Raw genomic sequence first — 20,012 nt, 5'->3', positions numbered from 1 at the left:
CCACTGCAGTGGAAGCAGCAAAGTTGTCTTTCTTTTCTACCTCTGCAGAGCTGCACAGGCTGGTATCCCACATACTGAATCAGGCTGCTCTGCTATAATGTCTTTGCTACCCATTCTAACTAAGCCGAAGTGGGGATGTGTCAGCCACTAGGGAGGTTATGCCCTTGCGTACACACCATATCTCTTCTCGCTTTCCTGCCTCATAAGCACCTCCACACAATTCTCCCGGTTCCAAAGACACTCGTATCATGAACTAATCTGGCTTCAAGCTGAAAAGTACCAAGAACCTGGTTATAACAAATAACAGAGGATGGCGCATTGGACAAAAACAGTGGCATGTTGGCAACCAGAGAGTGTGCAGGGGTGGGTAGAGTACAAAGCACTGAGAAAGACAGGGCACAGAAAGAACTGCTCTGAAGATCACAGACCTATGCAAATAGCCTGGCAGACTGTCCTCCTGTTGCAGAATTTCCATTAAAGGTTCTTGCACCAGAGAAGGATTAGCTGGCCACTAATGATTACGGAGCAACATTGCCATGTTTCCCCCCCCATAGCTCACTCTTCTGTCCCCCAGTCATCTTCCCTTCCTGCTTCATCTATGTCAATCGACTCATGGTAGCCCCAGGACCAAAGGATTTTCAAGGCAAAAGATGAACAGCGGTGGTTTGCCATTGCATGCCTCTGAATAGCATCCCCAGGCTTCCTTGGTGGCCTACCATCCAAGTACTAACCATGGTTGATCCTGCATGGCTTCCATGCTCTGATGAGATTGGGCTAGTCAGGGCTATTCAGCCTGCTATGTGTGAGAAGCAGTAAGTTATTTTCCTCTGTCCCAACCCCTGTACAGGTCCATTACATGCTCCACACAAGCAGCAGTCCTTACTTTAGACTTCCTTTACGGTGCAGGTGTACCATCAATAAAGAATATATGTCCCTGGGTTTATGTGACTTCATCTGTTCCTTTTGCAGAAAGGCACAATTTTCTACATGGAAAAGACTGAAACGCATTTGTCAGCAAAGAATCCATCCACAGTGGTCCCCGGCATGGCTTACTGATGAGATCTAGCTTAATTTGTCAAGAAATCACTGAGTTATATCATGCACACAGGATTCAGTTAGAGCCTGATCACGTATTACTTTTTCCTCTCACAAAATACCTTCTGTGTGCATATATCCCTACACTATGAGAGCAGTGCCGTTTTCTTGCTCCTTTATGGCTTCTTAAATAGGTAAGCCATAGCCTATTATCCTGTTGCAGAGAGGAGATAAAAGCTGCTGCCGCCACCCCCAGCGTACAAGTATTTTCCTATTTGGAAATGATCTTGGCAAAAACATAACATATGAAACAGCCCTTATAATTTCCTCTCCATGGTTGCAAACTAGGAGAAGGAACACACCAAATGTGTTGATGTGCAAAGTTAAAACAGCAGCGAAAAAAACACTAGCTGTTGAAATATTTATCTCCTGACGCTATAGTATTGGAGCTGCTAATCTGCCCTTTGACCTATCATGGAGTAATTGGGTGTTTTTTTTTTAGCGTTGCGCCATTTCTGGAGTCATATTTCCACTTGTTCAACTGGGAGACGTGCTGGTTTTCTTCGTAATTGCTTGATCAAAGCCTAAATTGGGTTCCAAATTCCATGATCCTGGGGACTAATGTGGCTGTCCTTGCTTGGCACGCCAAAGGTGCCATCACTGAATTCCAACAAGTTCGGTAATAGGCGGTGCATGGACCATCAGTTCTTCATATTTGTCCAGGAACAGCTTCAAGCGGGATAGATATGAATCTTCATTATATGGCAATTTATTTTCTTTTAAATATTGAGAAACAACTGGCTTGATCTAAAAAGGAAAACCAACATTAGCATATTGTGGCATGTAATTACTAATATTTACTACCATATTGGTCAACTCCTAGATCCATTCTAGCCTGGCAAAAGAGGATGAGGTGCATTTGGGATGACTGGATTTGAGCCCTGCCACTAGAGGGGGTGATGTCAGTGACTTTGGCTAAAAGGTGCCATCTAGAAGTGGTGCCTTGGCAGATTTTTGTTGTCCAAACCCTACTGCACTGTTGACTGGATGTCCCATACAATCCGACTTACACTATGTAATCCATCTTGAGGGAGAAAGGTGGAATAAGAGCAGTTCAGCAGTGGAATTGGCTGCCTTGGGATGGTGAGCTTCCCTTCACTTGAAGCAGTCTTGAAGCAGCGGCTGGACGAACACTTGTCAGGGATGCTCTAGGCTGATCCTGCATTGAGCAGGGAGTTGGACTAGATGGCCTGTATGGCACCTTCCTGTATGGCCCCTTCCAATTCTATGATTCTAAGTCCGAGCTCTAAAAGCATAGTACTTTCCCATTCCTGGGATATGATTCTCTTGATTTCCCATAAATGTGCATCCTTGTTACTCATGCAGGTTCCCTTCTTTCTGAGTGCCCCTCTCCCACTTCCCTTTCAAAACTGCCACCAGCCTCGCACCTTCAGGCACATGTTATCAGAAAGTGTTGGGAAGAGGTGATGCTCCACGTGGCAGCTGATGAGCGAGTGGCCAAAGGACCAGTCCAACAGGAAATTTCGAGGCAAGTTCAGAACGCCACATGACATCATGTGAATCCGTTTTGGCTTCTTATGAGGAGCGAACATCGGGAGGCCAATGTGCTGCAAGAAAAGAAGGGGAAAACCACGGCAGAGATGCTGTTTTGGATCTTCCTTAGAAAGTCATAGTGCCAACATGCCTGATAGGAAGAAGGACAGTCAAGGAGAAAGCAGAAAATGGATATCAGATTGCCCATTGCCCAAATCCTTTGCAGGTACTGATCACACTCTCCAAGGAGAGAACAGGTTAGCACCTTTGGGAGAAATACTTCAGTTATTCACTGTTTGCCTGAAGAATCAACCTTGGGCTAATACATCACCATGCAGGGCTGGTTCCAGGTTTGATGGGGCCTTGGGCAGAAAGTGCAGAGAGCCCCTTCCTTCCTCTGCTAGCCACCAGCCTCCAACTTACTACATTCTTCCAACTCACCCACTTTCATTCCCCCCACACCTGCCTGTGTAGCCTCCTTATCAGTAGGGTTGCCAACCTCCAGGCACTAGCTATTGATCTCCTGCTATTACATCTGATCTCCAGCCAATAGAGATCAGTTTACCTGGAGAAAATGGCCACTTTGGAAATTGGACTCAATGGTATTGAAGTCCCTCCCCTCCCTAAACCCTGCCCTCCTCAGGCTCCGCCCCAAAAACCTCCCACTAGTGGTGAAGAGGGACCTGGCAACCCTCCTTATCAGCCACTGCATGTGCTCAAAGCTGCTCACAGTCCCTTTCCACAGTGGTGTCAGGCAGTTCGCAACTAGGAATATCCCAACTGTGGCTGCCAAAAGCACCACCACCATACACCACTTGCACAACCTTCCCCAGCAGCACTGGCAGTACATGCAGACAAGAACTTGGGTGACAGTGTGTTCATATATGGACAGGGGGAAGGGTGCATTAATGGATGGCAAGGCAGATAGATGGGTGGGGAGTCAGCAGCAGTGGGCCCTGCTAGAAGCTCTGGGCTACGGCAGCTGCTCTACCTCAGGGTATGCCGATGCCGGCCCTGTCACCAAGTACCCTGTGGGGAGCAGACGTCCCATGCAGCACTGCCCTTCACCTTCAGCAAGCTTTTAGTTTTTAAACATTTCTTTCCAAGCATCTGACACGATTACCCATTTACCGTAAAAGATTGTTAAATACCTTTGTTGTTGCTTTTTCAAAGAAAATCTGTTTCTTCTTTAAAACCAACTTTAAAACACAGCCCTGGGATGTGGGGCTGGGACGTGGCTTTGTAGTTGCCCAAAGGAGCAGCCAATCCATACTATTCACAGCTAGCTGGGATTGGAAAGGGAGGTGGGCTTCATGACTGTCACAAAGACCAGCCAGTCAACATTTCCAGCTTGTGCTGGAAACAGGAAGAACCCTACATAGCCTTACCTGGAAGATGTTAACATGGATGTAAGGATGGGCAAGGAAAGATCGAGTGAGCAGCATACAGCCGATTGCAGACCACATCGACTGGAACTCCGAGACATTGAGCAGGAGCCAGTAATGGGAGTACAGGCCAAGAAAGATACAGCAGAGGGTCCGGATGGCTGTTTTCAATCCAACTTCTTTAAGTAAGCCTATGGAAACCATAGGGGCAGGGTTATGGTCAGGGTTGATGCCAGCAGGCCAAGAGAGCCGAGGACAGAAACACCATGAGGTGTACCATGTGAGAGACAAGCTATGGGTCAGACCCATGGGGGAATCCTCTCCACTACTGAGCGGCCTCACCTTCCTGCCACTCCTCTCAGAATGTGTGCAAGGGGAAGCAGGAAGCTTGGCGCCCTTGCAATCTATGCATGGACACTACTAGCCTAGGGTTGCCAGCCTCCAGGTGGTGGATGGAGATCTCCCACTATTACAACTGATCTCCAGGTGATAGAGATCAGTTCTCCTGGAGGAAATGGCCGCTTTGGCCATTGGACTCTATGACATTGAAGTCCCTCGCTTCACCAAACCTCACCCTCCTCAGGCTCCACCCCCCAAAATTTCCAGGTAATTCCCATCCCGGAGCTGGCAACTCTGTACTAGCCTCAGGTTGTACCAAAATGCAACAAAAACTGGTGGCTCTGTAGGGTTTTGTGACCCACCTGAGAGTGGCTACCCAGGAACTGAAGACCACTGCCTTCAAGGATAATTTTTGAAATACTTTTCATTGACCAATAAGGCTACATTTTCTTTTATGACAGATGTCAGGGTTTTTCAGATTATCTTGTTCATTGATTTTTTTTATTCTACTGTAAAATACAGATCCTAATGTTTATTACAGTTATAGAATCATTAAGAATTTACTTTAAAACCGAACAAAGACTCATGCTGTGAATCTGAACATCTGAAAACTAAAGACAGCTGTGGGTGCAAGCCTAATGCAAAATGGCCATTAAAATGTTTTGCTTGGAAATCAGAAGAAGATATAGACGTTGGATAGCATTAAGTTATTTTGCAATAGAACTGCCTTGGGTAGGATGCAGTTACTGAGTTTTGCTTTGTACAAGTCCTGACAGATCATCATAGTTAAGTTCAGGAACAAATTTACCCACAGGTGGGGCTGGCTAGCAATCCCAGGTGCTTTTCCTTTCCTTTAACGTTATGGATTGGCTGGCTTGCTTCAAAGACCTGGAGCTATGCTTAGTGTGTACCTCTGTTTGCTTTTTGCAGAGTTTCCTGAATTGAGTAGGTGGATCTGAGAAGGGCTTGGTGGGTGGATTAATCTTGCCTTGGGGCAGATAGCTGTATTAGGTAACCTTTGGTTCTTTCTCAGTTTCATTTTTCCAGTGAACAAGAAACAGTGTACACAGTGAACTATGACGATAGAGCATAATCTTAATGAACTAAGTAAATAACAGTCTGTTGCAATTAGGTCCTTAGCATTACCTAGGATCTAGCTGGTTTGCAAAAGTTATACCAATATATAATCGATGTTAGAGGAAAGCAACCTACCAATGGCCGCTAAAGGGGTGAGAACAGGTATTGCTATGGGTGCGATGAACATGTAGACATAACGGTTCAGGAAAGGAAGCTTCCATGTACTAGAATCCCCGAGACCAATGACATTTGTGTAGCCATGGTGCAGCTTCACATGGTTGTAGGACCCCTGTTCTGCCGTGAATGACGAACAAACCTGGGACAGAGAAGATTTTGAAAAAAGAACATTGCCGGGACCTGTATACAGAATGTGGATGCAGGATTCACAGAAATGAAAATATTAGTGTGCACACAGACAGCAGTTGGAAAAAAAGCTTTCAGTTCTCTGAATATTCTTTGAGTATTTAGCATACACGTGGCTGTAGCACATCAACGAATCTAATACTGGTGTCTCCTGCAGTCACTGGGCCAGCCTCACCCTTGTGTCCCCTCCCCCCACTGTGATCACTGGAAATGCCTTCTTCCATCTCAGGCTCTTGAAAGCAGAGCCCTTTTCTTTCCCAGCGGGTGAGAAGGCAGCAGGAGAGTGAATGAAGGGCCAAGCAAAGGAAGGAAGCACCTTGCAGCCAAGTACTTTCTTTCCCTGCTTGCTTTCCGGTCACTCTCTGCTGCCGCCTAGAGTTGCCAGGTCCCTCTTTGCCAGTGGTGGGAGGTTTCTGGGGTGGAGCCTGAGGGGGGGGGGTTGGGGGAGGGGGGACTTCAATGCCATAGAGTCTGATTGCCAAAGCGGCCATTTTCTCCAGGGGGAACTAATCTCTATCGGCTGGAGATTAGTTGTAATAGCAGGAGACCGCCAGCTAGTACCTGGAGGTTGAGAGAACCAAGCAGCACCAAGCTCAATTGTTAATTATAACAAGACTTTAGAGTTAAACAAAAACACCAAATACTATCATGCAGACATGAACATATATTAATCACCATATATGCTATAAAGATTACAATCCAAAATCTCCAGTAAGATACTGAAATTATACAATAACTAATAAATGTATTACTTCAACTTTCAACAGAAAAATAGTCTCAGGGTATGTTCCATCACACAATTTCTAAAAGAATCCCTTCAAAATATAAGTCTCATAGGATTGCTCCACAGTATCGGTGCAAGTTCTAAACGTAGGTATGAAGAAATTCAAACTAAGGCAAATCCAAAGGAAAAGTCCAAAGAAGTCCAAAACGACACCTCCGGGTTTAGTGTTCGTTTCGCGGTTGCTTCATCAGTTGTTGTCTCCTTATCAATTCATGTCGGGTTAATAAACCTCTAAAAATATTTTTAATAGCCCAAAGATCACAGTTAACCATTCAGTCTAATATAACCATTCATAAATTAATTACTACATTTTAATCAAGCATGCAACAGCTTACCATCATTTGACCAATGTTCATGTCTGCATGATAGTATTTGGTGTTTTTGTTTAACTCTAAAGTCTTGTTATAATTAACAATTGAGCTTGGTGCTGCTTGGTTCTCTCAACTTACGTTCTTCAGCATACGTTGTTATTGTTTAGTACCTGGAGGTTGGCAACCATACTGCCGCCTCTGCTGGGAAGGGGAGTATCGCCCAGCCAAGTGCTTCCTGTCGCTGTTTGCACACTTGTTCCCGTGGTGCTGCCATAACTGCTACCCTCCTGGGAAAGAAAGCCCCCCTCGCCTGGGGGCCTGAGATGGAAGCGGTACAATCTTCCCCCATCTCAGGAAATCAGCTGCCAGGTATTTCATTTTCCAACAGGAGGAGGGAGAAGGAGGAAGAGGTGGCAGTGATGGAATGGCCAGCCAGTGGTTGCAGCATCCACCAACGTTCGATTGGCAGATATACCACACCCGTATATACCGTTTTTAAAAGATCAAAAAATGTTCACAGTACAGTGAACCTCTTTTTAGAGTCTGCTTGTTTTCTCCCTCACAGTACTTCCCCCACAACAGTGACCCGACGCATGCTTACTTGGGAGTAAATTCAACTTAAATAAATGAGACGACCGGTAGTGATGAGGCAGGTTTAGAACAGTGCCCTGAGACGGTGAAAATCCTCCGTTTGTTTAAGCCAGAACACTCCCTCGGAGCCCAAGGGGACTATGGTAATGTGAGTATTTGGGCAACTGTCACCTGAAAATCACTATAACATAACCAAGGGAGATGTTTTGTCAGTTTGCATTGTTTAAAGGGCAAAACTCTTTACATGCAAGTAACCATAGCCTCCATTCTTTTGGAACCTGAGGGTAGAGAGGCAGCAGGAAGAGGAGCCTCACCCTGTCCTCGTCCACTTGACCTGTTCCAAGTTGCCCTGCAAGTTTGACGTGAAGGCTTCTACAAATGAACATTTAAAACCAGTTTGCGTAGATCAGCTGTTTTCTGATGAGCCCTGAATCAAAGCAGTCGGATGCTAATTAAACACCTTAACATGGCATCCAGACATAACTTGGTAGATCTGGAAACCGATTCCAAATGCTCGGATTAGTTTTTGCTGTGCTGTAGAAGCACGTGACGGTCTTTGCCCAGAAGTGATGTCAGAAGTTGCCATGCCCCACCCCCTTTTCGGCAGAGGCCTGGCAACCCTAAAAAGAAGCACGAATCCATGGCCAGAAGTCACTTATCACCCCATTCGTGTGACAGATAGGTAGAGGAGCAAGTCTTCTGAACCTGCCTGTGTGTAATCCTCCCTGCCACTGAGGCACTGCCTTACTGTTCTGCTTCTCCTCTCAGCGAGGCTGCATGAAGAGGAAGGAGGTGTGGCATCCTTCATCTCTATTTGTGTGCACTAGCAGCAGGTCCTTACATGGATGGATGGATGGATGGATGGATGGATGGATGGATGGATGGATGGATGGATGGATGGATGGAAGAGAGAAAGAAAGAGAGAAAGAGAGAAAGAGAGAAAGAGAGAAAGAAAGAAAGAAAGAAAAAAAGAAAAAAAGAAAGAAAGAAAGAAAGAAAGAAAGAAAGAAAGAAAGAAAGAAAGAAAGAAAGAAAGAAAGAAAGAAAGAAAGAAAGAAAGAAAGAAAGAAAGAAAGAAAGAAAGGCTGTTACCGCACTAGGTATTCCCAGCGATGTATTAAGAGTTTGAAAATGTTATAAAAAACATCGCTTTAAAAGGGTTTTTGGATACCACGGCTTATAAATGGTAGGAAGACGTCTTCACAGCTAAAGGGGCCAAACAAAGTGCGAACAGTATTTTTTATAACATTTTCAAACTCTTAATACATCGGTGGGAATACAAGTGCGGTAAGAAGGAAGGAAGGAAGGAAGGAAGGAAGGAAGGAAGGAAGGAAGGAAGGAAGGAAGGAAGGAAGGAAGGAAGGAAGGAAGGAAGGAAGGAAGGAAGGAAGAAATATTCTTAATCAATAGTTGGGGCACCACAAAACACCTGAGAATCCCAAGCAATGTATTGAAGATCTCTATTCTAATCAGTCCCATCATTTCCAGTATAACATGAAAGGTGGTCAGGAAGAGCCTAGTTTGTGACAGACGGCAGTATTATTGCCTTGTTGCCAACACTTGTATTTCAGACCCCTAAACTATTTCAGACATCTGAAACACCAGCTTTGATTTAGTTAATATATCCAGGAAGATTAGCAAGACTTTCAAAACTATTTCTGAATCAATTTGGGGAGCTTGCTCATCTCTGCAAGAATCAGAGATGTCCGACTTTACAAGGCCCAGCTTTATTTATTTATGTACAACATTTATACCCCATCTTTCTTCCCTATCAGGGCTACCAAGGTAGCCGATAGTTAAAACAATTATTATAAAAAGACATCATAAAAATAAATAAAACCAGAACTAAAAGACATATATCGAAGGGCAGAAAAATAGTGATTAAAAGATTAGTGAAGGCAGGAAGATTTGGTCTCTGTATTATGATTGCATCGTGTTTATATGAACTGCAGATGGTAGGTCTTATGCATTACGATGCATCCTAGTGTCATCCTTTACTACAGTCCCGTTGCAAAAAAAAACCCTGTCAGGATTTTTGGGATGGGCTGTATGACAATTTGGAAACTTGGGGCAGTGGATTTCCAAGCAACAAACTGTCTTCCATGCCATCGCAGAGGGGGTGTGTGTGTGTGTGTTAAGTGCTGTCAAGTCGCTTCCGACTCATGGCGACCCTATGAATGAAAGTCCTCCAAAATGTCCTATCTTTGACAGCCTTGCTCAGATCTTGCAAATTGAAGGCTGTGGCTTCCTTTATTGAGTCAATCCATCGTGGAGGGTAGGGTTTGTAAAATTTCTTTTTTACACAAGCCTGTTAGATCCTGTGTGTAACAACACTTGGTCTCACCTGCTTTCTGTGTCACAAGTATGGGTTTCTGAAAACGCACCTCTAAGAAGAATACGGCCAATACTTTCCCCCACGACTTGGACTCCACCAAAGAACTGTGGCTGGCCAGGTGGCTCCCCTTCACGGTTATTGTGTAATGTGCCATTCCCAGGACTACAATGCCCAACAGGAAAGAAAAAATACTGTCTGAACGCAGAAGCAAGAACCCTGGGAAAGGAGAGGAAAATTTTAGGACTTTATCTTTTTCTACACAACCAAGAATAGTACACAGCAGACAAAGAACTATAATTTTCTATTTTGTTCTTAGAGTTGTTAACCTCCAGGTAGCAGCTGGAGATCTCCTGCTATTACAGCTCCAGCCGATAGAGATCCGTTCACCTAGAGATAATGGCAGCTTTGGCAATTGCTCTATGGCATTGAAGTCCCTCCCCTCCCCAAAACCCGCTCTCCTCAGGCTCCGCCCAAAAACTCTCCATGTATTTCCCAAACCGGAGCTGGCGACCCTATTTGTTCTACTAATAAGGCCCTCTGATTTATTTGAGTTTAGTTCAAAGCTAGAAGAAAGACTGAACTCAAACAGAATAACAACACTGTGGAGCTAGATTGTACCTGCTCTTTGGGATCTAATGCCGTGACTGAAAGTCTTAAAGGATTTAGCAGACAATATGAGAAGATACGCAGAGTTGTTGCCATTTAGGATCTCTTCCTTGTGGCTTCTGGTGTGAACACAACACTTGATGTGTTGACCCCATGCTGTGAATTACTCTACTCCTGCCTCACGTTATTAGCTGTCAGTGGCAGGAGAGGAGCAACAAAGAGAATGATGAAAAAAACAGAAAACCCCATATGAACCTACTAAACCACTATGGTCATCTTCGGAGGCCCTGCTTCAGATGCTTCTGCTGTCTGAGACTTGGTTGGTGGCAACCCAGGAAAGGGCCTTCTCAGTTGTGGCATGAAAATTATGGAACTTCCTCCCCAGGGGAGTGGCTGTTGCTCAGTTGCAGAGCATCTGCTTGGCATGCAGAAGGTCCCAGGTTCAATATATGTGTTTTTAATCTTATTGTAACATTTTAGTTTTCACCATTTTGGGGACAATGAGTCAGAAAGGCAGCTTAAAATTCTTATAAATAAATAAATAAATAAGCCATGTTTTGTATTCAACTAAATGTTATAAGGAATAGGGGGAACAGACAAGAAGCAACCACATCATTTTCTCAGCTGAGGTCTAGATATGACTTGTCAACTTCTGTTGAATAGCAATATTTACAATTGAAACATCTGTTAGTATCTAAATATGACCCTGCAGCATTAACAGTGTAATCATAAAGAGAGTTACTCCAGTCTCAGCTCCAGTGTAAGAGTAACTCTGTTTAGGATTGCACTGTAATAGCACAGTCCTATGCAGAGTTACTCTAGTCGAAGCCCACTGAAATGAATGGGCTTAGGCTGGAGTAACTCTCCTTAGGGTTGCACTGTATGCAGAGTCCTCTTTGCTCCTGGAAACTTTAATTGAATTGAGGAAGAAAACAAAACCTACAATATTTATCTGTAAATATTTGATGTTGGTTAATAAATATGATATGCAGAGTCTCAGGAGTGAATGAAATAAGGAGCTAGATCGCTCTTGTTTTGCCAAAGCAATGGGATATGGTCTTAAAGTTTATACCTGGTCTCTCCATGGATCTTAAGTTGCCACATTCACCAAAGAATTATGTCCAAGATATGCGGGACACTTCAGTCACTCTTAACAAAGGACTGAATAAAGTGTCTAACTGTTGGTTTTGTAATTCACAGGACGCGCCCCTTAAACATATACTTTGGGCGTATCCAATCATTTGGTTTTTCCGAGAAGAAGTTATTAGTCATATCAATTTTTTATTAGAATGTTCATTTATTTTTGAGGATGCTTATGTACTTTTAAACTACCTGCCTGTCTCTTGGAGGCTAACCGATGGTCAACGAAAATGGAATCTCTGTACCTTTACTACAGCTAAAAGACTTGTATTACAACACTGGAAAGATAAAAGCCCACCTCCAATAAATATGGATTGAGGACCTTAGAACTCTATCAGTATTTGAATGCATGGCAGACAAAACTGCAAATTTATTCCTGTAGTATACCACCCCACTCAACATCCCGCTTCCAGCTGTGATTATTTCTGGTAAAATTCTTTCTATATGTACAGGACAAGTTTTTACCGATTTTGGGCCCCAATTTTTAGGAAGTGAAATGCAGTGTTTTTGACCTGATCTGTCAAAACTCCGAAATGGGATTAGGGATAAGATCATAACAATAGCCATCTCCTTCCTTCAGTGCTTATCACTTGAAACAAACAAACCCAGCCTGGCCATGATACAGTTGCATTATGATGCAGAGGCATGAGGCTCCCAAATTGTTTGCATCACAGGCTGTTAGTACATGCACCAAACATAACATGTGGGATTGGATAAGTCTAGTATAGCAGGAGCAATCCATAAATAAGATGAGCAAAGACTCATAGTCTATTGGTAGCCTGGAGAAAAGATGTCCTGTACCTTTAATAGAAGTCTAATGTATGGAAAAGGGCAGCTGAAACTCCTTGTGGCATGGAGGTTAATAACATCAACTGGTAAATTACACCTCATTAAACCTCTGTTAATGGGCTTTTCTCCAAGCTGTCGGCAAGCCTTCTATAAGGCAATGTTTGCAACCAGATAAATCCTAACTTCCTGGATGCAATATGCTATGGTGTGCAATTATTGCATATCTTGGGAATCAGCAAAATATTGATGCTGTGTGTAGTACATGGCATAACAATGGGCGTGATATCATTTCAACAGGTAGGTATTTGTTTGTGTATGTAGCTCTGCACCTCTGATATGGTTGAGCTGCCTGACTCATCACACATGAAGAACCAGTTCTCTTGCCCCACATCTCAAAGGATTTAATGCAACCCTATTGTACAATAACAAGTTAACATCTCTGTTTCTATAGACGGGTGTCTTGACAGTTTACATAGTTTTTATTGCAGCCTAAGGTCACCCAATGAACTTCACAGCTGAGCAAGGATTTATAGGAAGCCCAATCAAATTTTTAATCAAAGAATGATAAAAAAAAAAATGTAGGCCGCCATTTCATTCATGAAGAAAATAAAATTGTTTTCCAAAAGTTGTGAGAGATATTTTGTGCTTCCATATCACACCTTGGTTTTGTATGTAAGCAATGAGACACCCAATTAATTATATATACATTAAATTGTGTTGCTGTTTCATGCATATGCATGGAAGGCATGGACCACAGTGACAGTCTGCCTCTTGAGGGAAATTTTGGGGCAGCACTTTAATTCCTCAGTGTCCCACTGCCCCATGGTGACCTCTTACTGCCCTGGCACATGAAGTTAATTTACTGCAGGATAGCACTGACTTTATGGTAAAAAATATAAAGCCTGACCATCCCTGAGAGGATCAGATTTTACAGCACAACATACCAGACTACTGCCTGAAAAACAGACTGGCTCCCTAAGATACAGGAGTTGACCATCCCTATCTTACCTAAAACTCACCTAACTGAGGGCAGAAGGGCAGGGTCGAAATTTTGTATAATAAATAAATAAATAAAGAGGATCTAGATGCTCCAACAAAATACAGCATTCCTTTAACGGCAATGCGGTTTCTAAAACCATTGTGATAATGTTTGTCCATGACTATTGTTGCTTAGTAAAGTTTCCATGCGGTGATCAATGGATCACTCCTGTTTTAATGAAATTACCTGCCACCGTAACTGATGATAAAATAGTCCCCTTTTTGCTGGTGGATAGAGATCCAAGTATAGGGGAGGGGCCGTGGCTCAGTGGTAGAGCATCTGCTTGGCTTGCAGAAGGTCCCAGGTTCAATCCCCGGCATCTCCAGTAAAAGGGACTAGGCAAGTAGGTGATCTGCCTGAGACCCTGGAGAGCCACTGCTGGTCTGAGTAGACAATACTGACTTTGATGGACAAGGGTCTGATTCAGTATAAGGCAACTTCATGTGTGTATAACATTGGCAGTGGCCAAGTATCTCTCAACCATATTTTCCTTAAAGAAATAGATTTTTTTAAAGACTCACTATTAACTGCTCAAGACCTGTGGGTCATGGGAGCTTGGAAGGAAAAAGAAAGTTCGCCATGCCAAGGTCAGTCTAAGGGTCCATCTAGCGTTATCTCTCACTAATCAGGGCAATGAAAGGCAAGATGTAATAGCCATCCCCTTGTTGGCTTAGTATCTAGCAATCAAATATATAATCCCACATAGTGTTCAAGATCAATAAACCAGAAGACCTAGCAACACATTTCCCCAAAGAGTTGCCAGCCTCCAGGTGGAGGCTGGAGATCACCCATAATTACAAGTGATCTCCAGATGACAGAGATCCGTTCCCTTGGAGAAAATGGCTGCTTTGGAGGGTGGGCCCTATAGCAATTTACCGTGCTGAGGTAATTTTCCTCCCCAAACCTGACCCTCTCAAGGCTCCACCGCCAAATGTTGAGGAATTTCCCACCCTGGAGCTGGCTCCCCTGTTTCCCCATTAGCTGCAAATTTCCCTGTTAATACAGAATGGGAAAACCAGATAGAAGTCACACTTAACAGTGTACCAAATCATCCTAGGCATTCTGCTTACCTCCTGGGAGGATGAGAAAGTTCAGAGTAATAATTGCGTCATCAATGCCATGCTTCTCCCACCAGCTGCTTTTCTTCACCACCTTCTGCACCATCTCGGAGAGTTCCCCCATCAGGGCATCCTCACGCCTCCTTTCTCCAGCTGGCAACATCTCCTCCTCCTTCACTGTTCTTTTTAATATGACCATCTCTTCTCCTGGGGAACTCGGACTTCCATCATTGTCTGGGCCTGAGTAATCTGGGGAGGGCCTCCGGCCATGTTCTTTCAGAGCCTCATCCTCAGGAGGACCTTCTCTTTTGAAACCATTTTGCAGCTGTATTGTGGCCTCAGCAGTTTCTTGGCTTAGCGTGTCCCCTCGTCCTAATATTTCACCTCCTTCCAGGAAACTGTTTTCCCCTGAGGGTGAACCTTCCCCCCCAGACTGCTTCTGTTCCCTTCTTTCTAGATGCCATTCCTGGTTCTTCAGCATCTCCTCCTGCCTTGGCTTCATCTCCTTGCTGAGCTCAGGACACTGCAGAGGAAACTGATGCCCTAATGCTTCTTTCTGCAGGATCAAATAACAAACCAGGCTGTCCCTGGGAGGGCAAAAACAGCAGAGTAAATGTTGGTGGCCTTTGGCAGAAGCACCAAATTCTGCAGTCAGAAATGCTCACTGGGCTACAAGCTCATATTGCTTAGCTCTAGCTCTGAGAAGCTGGCTCTGATCCCATCCCTAGACTCTGCCCTGTTACCGCCCTCTCCTTTGCCTGCGTCCTCCTTTCCCTGTCTGCCTGCATCTCCATCCTGGTGCAGCCGTGGCTCTTGCCCTTGGTTCTCCCTATCATTAAGAACAGCCTGTGCAGGCAGGACTTGTGCTACTGCTCTCACCACAGCCGAAGGACATGGGAAGGGCAGCAGTGATGTAAAAAGGAGCACTGAGCTCTGCTGAAAGCAATTGGGAAAAGACCCAGAGAAAAAGCGCAGGAACCTGAAGGGAAACCCAGGTCTTAAAGGGCCATCACAGAGTTAAAGCAAAACAGTGACAGACTCCTCTCTCTACAGCTCCACAAACATGCCTGGCCCCTTATGTTAAACAGTATTTTTACATTCTGCCCCTATATTTCTCCTGTATATACCTGGTTATCAGATAAAGGGAGATTTGTAAATCAGGAATAGCCTCTATTCAAGGCGGATGTGAGTTTGTTTTGCCGAGAAAAGGAACCTTTTTCCCCCCTTGCAGAAGAGTCGTTAGCTGTGGAGCTGCTAGGAGAGCCCAAGAAACTGTGTTAACCCTTTCCCACCCGGGCCATGGAGAAACGTATTCCCTCTGTACTACAAGAGGGCTGGGGGCGGAAGTGGTGACAATGGAGGGGTTAAAGGTGGCAGGGCCAGAATGTGCGGGTGGGGGGGAGTTCTTAGCCAGTGTGTCCTCATTTTATCCCTGCCGGCGGAGGTAGCAGGAGCCGGCTGTAGAATCCGGCCCCGACCATGCAGAGCAGGAGCAACTCCGGCGTGCGGCTGGATGGCTACTCCCGGCTGGTGCAACAGACCATCCTGTGCTATTCTCATTATAGCATTTGGGTGCTCTTTCTCAAGAGGAAAACACAAGCTTGGAATTTAGGTCACAGATATCATTAATGCGTCAAGTATCAGATGTGGTGGTTTGTCACAGAAATATATGTTTATTTTATCTTTCCTTCCCCTCCTTTCCCCTGTTTTATCTTATACCCTAAAAATCCAATAAAAAAATTTCAAAAAAAAATTCCCCGACAACAACAACAACAAAAAGATATCGTTTCCATTCTGTGAGAGAACAGCATATAATAGATACACAGTGAAACTATCCAAACTGGTTTGGGAAGCAAGAGGCAGGAGTGGGCGGAAGCATCCAGCGTCTTCCAGTGTGACCCAGTCAGATGGTGAGAGAAGCTGGGGTCTGCCAGTTCAAGAGACACAGTGTCAAATGCCTGGTGTCATTCTCCATGAACTCACATCTTCTCTTCTAGGAACATGTGTTGTGGTATGCTGACAGCCCTAGTGTTGGATAGTATACATTACATTTAAAAGGTAAAGGTAAAGGTCCCCTGTGCAAGCACCGGGTCATTCCTGACCCATTCCTCACATCCCGACATTTCCAAGGCAGACTTTGTTTGTGGGGTGGTTTGCCAGTGCCTTCCCCAGTCATCTTCCCTTTACCCCCAGCAAGCTGGGTACTCATTTCACCGACCTCGGAAGAAGGGAAGACTGAGTCAACCTTGAGCCGGCTACCTGCAACCGACTTCCGTCGGGATCGAACTTACATTTAGCAGAGTCAATAATAACAGATGCTAATGTTAGCTTAAACGTGAAGATTTATTCCTTAACTAGCATCCTAGATATAAGTCCTACACTATGGAAAAGCTAAATCAACTACAACAACTGAACCTAGATATATAGCCCAATGTCAGTTAAAACTCCTCTTTTGGGGATCAACGGCTTTACTCCATGCCCTATTGGCTACATACTAACACAGAAGCAGTTAACTCTGTCATGACTGGATGCTGAGACTTGCCTATCCCAACACCTAGGCTACCCTGGTATGCCATACAAGGTGTGCAGGACTGGAGCTAGTGTGCAAGGATGGAACACTGCTGTATAGCCAGAGACAAAAGGGGTCTCTTAGCATCCATCTTGTTTGCACCATGCTACGGAAGGGTCGCCACGGGTTTGAAGCGACTTGACGGCACTTAACACACACACACACACAGAGAGAGAGACAGAAGCCGACTGGGCAAGTTTTGGCTTTTTTACTTGTTTTCCCTTGGGAGAACATCTGGTGTTCCTTGGAGACTAAGGGACAAAAGACAAACCTTGTCAGCATTTCTTTAGTTCTTTCTGCAGCACATAAGACACACCTTGCTAGATCTCCTCAGGAATAAAACTCCATTCAGAGAATCTGGATGGGCACAAATAATATCATCAAGTTGCTAGCCAAGCCCTCTGACTCACCCAGGCATATAGGTTCCCAGACCTCGCCTTCATCTCCAACTCTATAGCCAATGTCCAGGGGTACTTAGACAAGAGTACCTCGGTATTGTTTCTGATCTAACTCATCTCCTGTTCTATTCTCCTTCCTACTCCTAATCCAATCTAGAGCAATCAAACATTTTGTCCACTGGCAATGACAAGCCATTTCCAAATATTGCCAGGCGCAGTAAGGCTATGGCTCCAACTCCTCTCCTGGGTATAAATATATCCCCATTTGCCATAACAAATTGCTAGCATTTTTCCTGGATCTAAAATATCAGCCACTGTGTTTGCGTGTATAGTCTTCCTTTCCTTGTGAGTAGCGCTGGTCATTATTTGTCTCCATGTAGCTGCCTCTTTCTGGACCCTCTCGTTCCCCAGAACGGTAAATATAATTTCCCCTGGGAACCTTTAATCCTTGTGTCCACCCCTCCTGCCTTTGCTTTCTGAGTTCTGTGTGTATTGGGATTTGTGTGTATGTGTAAATGAATTTGACTATTTTTAATAAAACCCTTGTGTGTGTGAAGTGCCGTCAAGTCGCAGCCGACTTATGGCGACCCCTTTTGGGGTTTTCATGGCAAGAGACTAACAGAGGTGGTTTGCCAGTGCCTTCCTCTGCACAGCAACCCTGGTATTCCTTGGTGGTCCCCCATCCAAATACTAACCAGGGCTGACCCTGCTTAGCTTCTGAGATCTGACGAGATCAGGCTAGCCTGGGCCATCCAGATCAGGGCATAAAACCCTTACAATTCACAAAAGGTTTCTTTATTGGGAACCTTTGCCACGGGTATGCTTTGAATTCAGTTCAAAGATCCCCACGCCAACCTCTCTTGCATAGGTCTACCAGTTTCCAGTTAATTTCCCACAATAAAAGGAAACCCCTCTATTTGGCGTAACATGCCCTCCAAAGTTCCCCAAAATTAACTTCATCTAGCCCTCCCTGATGGACCTCCAATAGTTAATTTAAGGAGTTGTACATCTGTTACTTAGCTTTATTTGAAAGGAAAAGAAGCAATGAGGCTCTGTATTATTTCCTATTCATTTTATTACACTGCTTCTCTCACTCATGTTCTGTAACGACAAAGCAACACTGCCAAACCGGCTCTCAGGCCGCCCCATCGTCACCCTTCAAGGAAGTGAGAGGAGGGTAGGGTTGCCAACCTCCAGGTAGTAGCTGGAGATCTCCAGTTGATAGAGATCAGTTCACCTGGAGAAAATGGACACTTTGGCCATTGAACTCTATGGCATTGAAGACCCTCCCCAAACCCTACCCTCCATGGGCTCCACCCCCAAAACCTCCCCTCGGTAGTGAAGAGAGACCTGGCAACCCTAGAGGAGGGGCATGGTTTGGCCGCTGGTGGTGGGAACAGAGAGCCAGTTGGCTGTTATACCTGGGGCCTGATGTAGAAAGAGGCAGCTCAAGGAAAGGGCATATAGGAACCCATATCATGCTGACCCTCCCTATTTGGGAAAGCAAACGCAGCAAGGGAGACATGACAGCAAGAAGGAGAAGACAAAGGCCCACATGCAGGATAAGTATGTGTGTGTGTGAAGGAGTACTCCACGCAAGCAATTTAGAAGGGGGAGAGGAATTCATGATGGCTTAGGTAATTTGAGCTCGTACGGTGGGACCCTGCCCAAGTACTCTCTACCCCCTCGCTAGAACATCCCCCCTCCCAGCCTACAGGCTGCAAGAAGCAGTGGGAAGGTCTCCCTAGGATTCCCCTCATTTGTCCCATTGTTACCTTCTTGCCTACATGATTTCCCTGTGAAGATGCATGTTTGCCAACCTCCAGGTTGTGCCTGGAGATCTCACAGAATTGTGAATGATTCCCAGGGACGGGGGGTGGTTCCCTGGGAGAGGATGGCAGTTTTGGAGGGTGTTACACAGCTTCTCTCACGCATGTTCTTGAAAGGCAAAGCAACCCTGCCGAACCAGCCACCCCAGTTCATTCATATCAACTGAGTGGATATCCTCTGACCATCCTCAGCTTACAATGAAGCTGGTAAACAACTTTGCTCTGAACTGGATGGCCCAGGCTAGCCCAATCTTGTTAGATCTAGAAAGCTAAGCAGGGTCAGCCCTGGTTAGTATTTGGATGGGAGACCAACGAGGAATACCAAGGTCATTATGCAGAGGAAGGCAATGGTGAACCACCTCTGTTAGTCTCTTGCCTTGAAATCCCCATAAGGGGTTGTAATAAGTCAGCTGCGACTTGACAGCACTTTGCACACATACAACACCTACCAGTTACTATGAGGTGAGCCAACTTTATTATAAAACTGAGGCAGTCAGGTAATTACAGCTACTGGATTACTGTTAGCAATACTGTAGCCTCCAACAGTAAAAGGTAAAGGTGCAAGCACCAGGAAATTACTGACCCATGGCATGATGTCACATCCTGACATCCTGCTTAAAGGGAAGTTATTTACCAACTATGTTTTGTTTCTGAAACAAATCAGCAGACTGTGTTTACGGGGTGGTTTGCCATTGCCTTCCCCAGCCATCTACACTTTACCCTCAGCAAGCTGGGTACTCATTTTACCAACCTTGGAAGGATGGGAGTCTGAGTCAACTTTGAGCCGGCTACCTGAAACCGACTTCCGTC

The 20,012-nt window shown here is 44.9% G+C and overlaps 1 protein-coding gene across 1 annotated transcript; it reads right to left on the bottom strand.

Annotated features, from left to right (window-relative positions):
* Positions 1-1,682: 1,682 nt before the first annotated feature.
* FADS6 (fatty acid desaturase 6) lies at positions 1,683-14,950 on the bottom strand. The gene is made up of 6 exons (XM_056863036.1): positions 14,419-14,950; positions 9,824-9,990; positions 5,526-5,706; positions 3,978-4,165; positions 2,484-2,663; positions 1,683-1,842 (listed from the first exon to the last, which is right to left on the bottom strand). The coding sequence occupies exons 1-6, from the start codon at positions 14,906-14,908 to the stop codon at positions 1,693-1,695; spliced, it is 1,356 nt and encodes a 451-aa protein (XP_056719014.1). The 5' UTR covers positions 14,909-14,950; the 3' UTR covers positions 1,683-1,692.
* Between the last annotated feature and the right edge of the window lie 5,062 nt (positions 14,951-20,012).

Source organism: Euleptes europaea, chromosome 1 (assembly GCF_029931775.1).
Source record: "Euleptes europaea isolate rEulEur1 chromosome 1, rEulEur1.hap1, whole genome shotgun sequence".
In the NCBI taxonomy this organism is placed as follows: Eukaryota; Metazoa; Chordata; class Lepidosauria; order Squamata; family Sphaerodactylidae; genus Euleptes; species Euleptes europaea.
Note: the sequence above shows the minus strand (reverse complement) of the source record. Positions and strands in the feature narration are given on the sequence as shown.

What these genes read in the sequence shown, in the direction of transcription:
- FADS6 (XM_056863036.1), bottom strand. Translation starts at nt 14,908, where the DNA reads ATGAAGCCAAGGCAGGAGGAGATGCTGAAGAACCAGGAATGGCATCTA. An exon ending in CTTTCTCATCCTCCCAGGAG is followed by an intron (nt 9,991 to 14,418) that starts GTAAGCAGAATG and finishes CTCCTTTCCCAG; the next exon opens with GGTTCTTGCTTCTGCGTTCA. An exon ending in CACCCCTTTAGCGGCCATTG is followed by an intron (nt 4,166 to 5,525) that starts GTAGGTTGCTTT and finishes TGGTTTCCATAG; the next exon opens with GCTTACTTAAAGAAGTTGGA.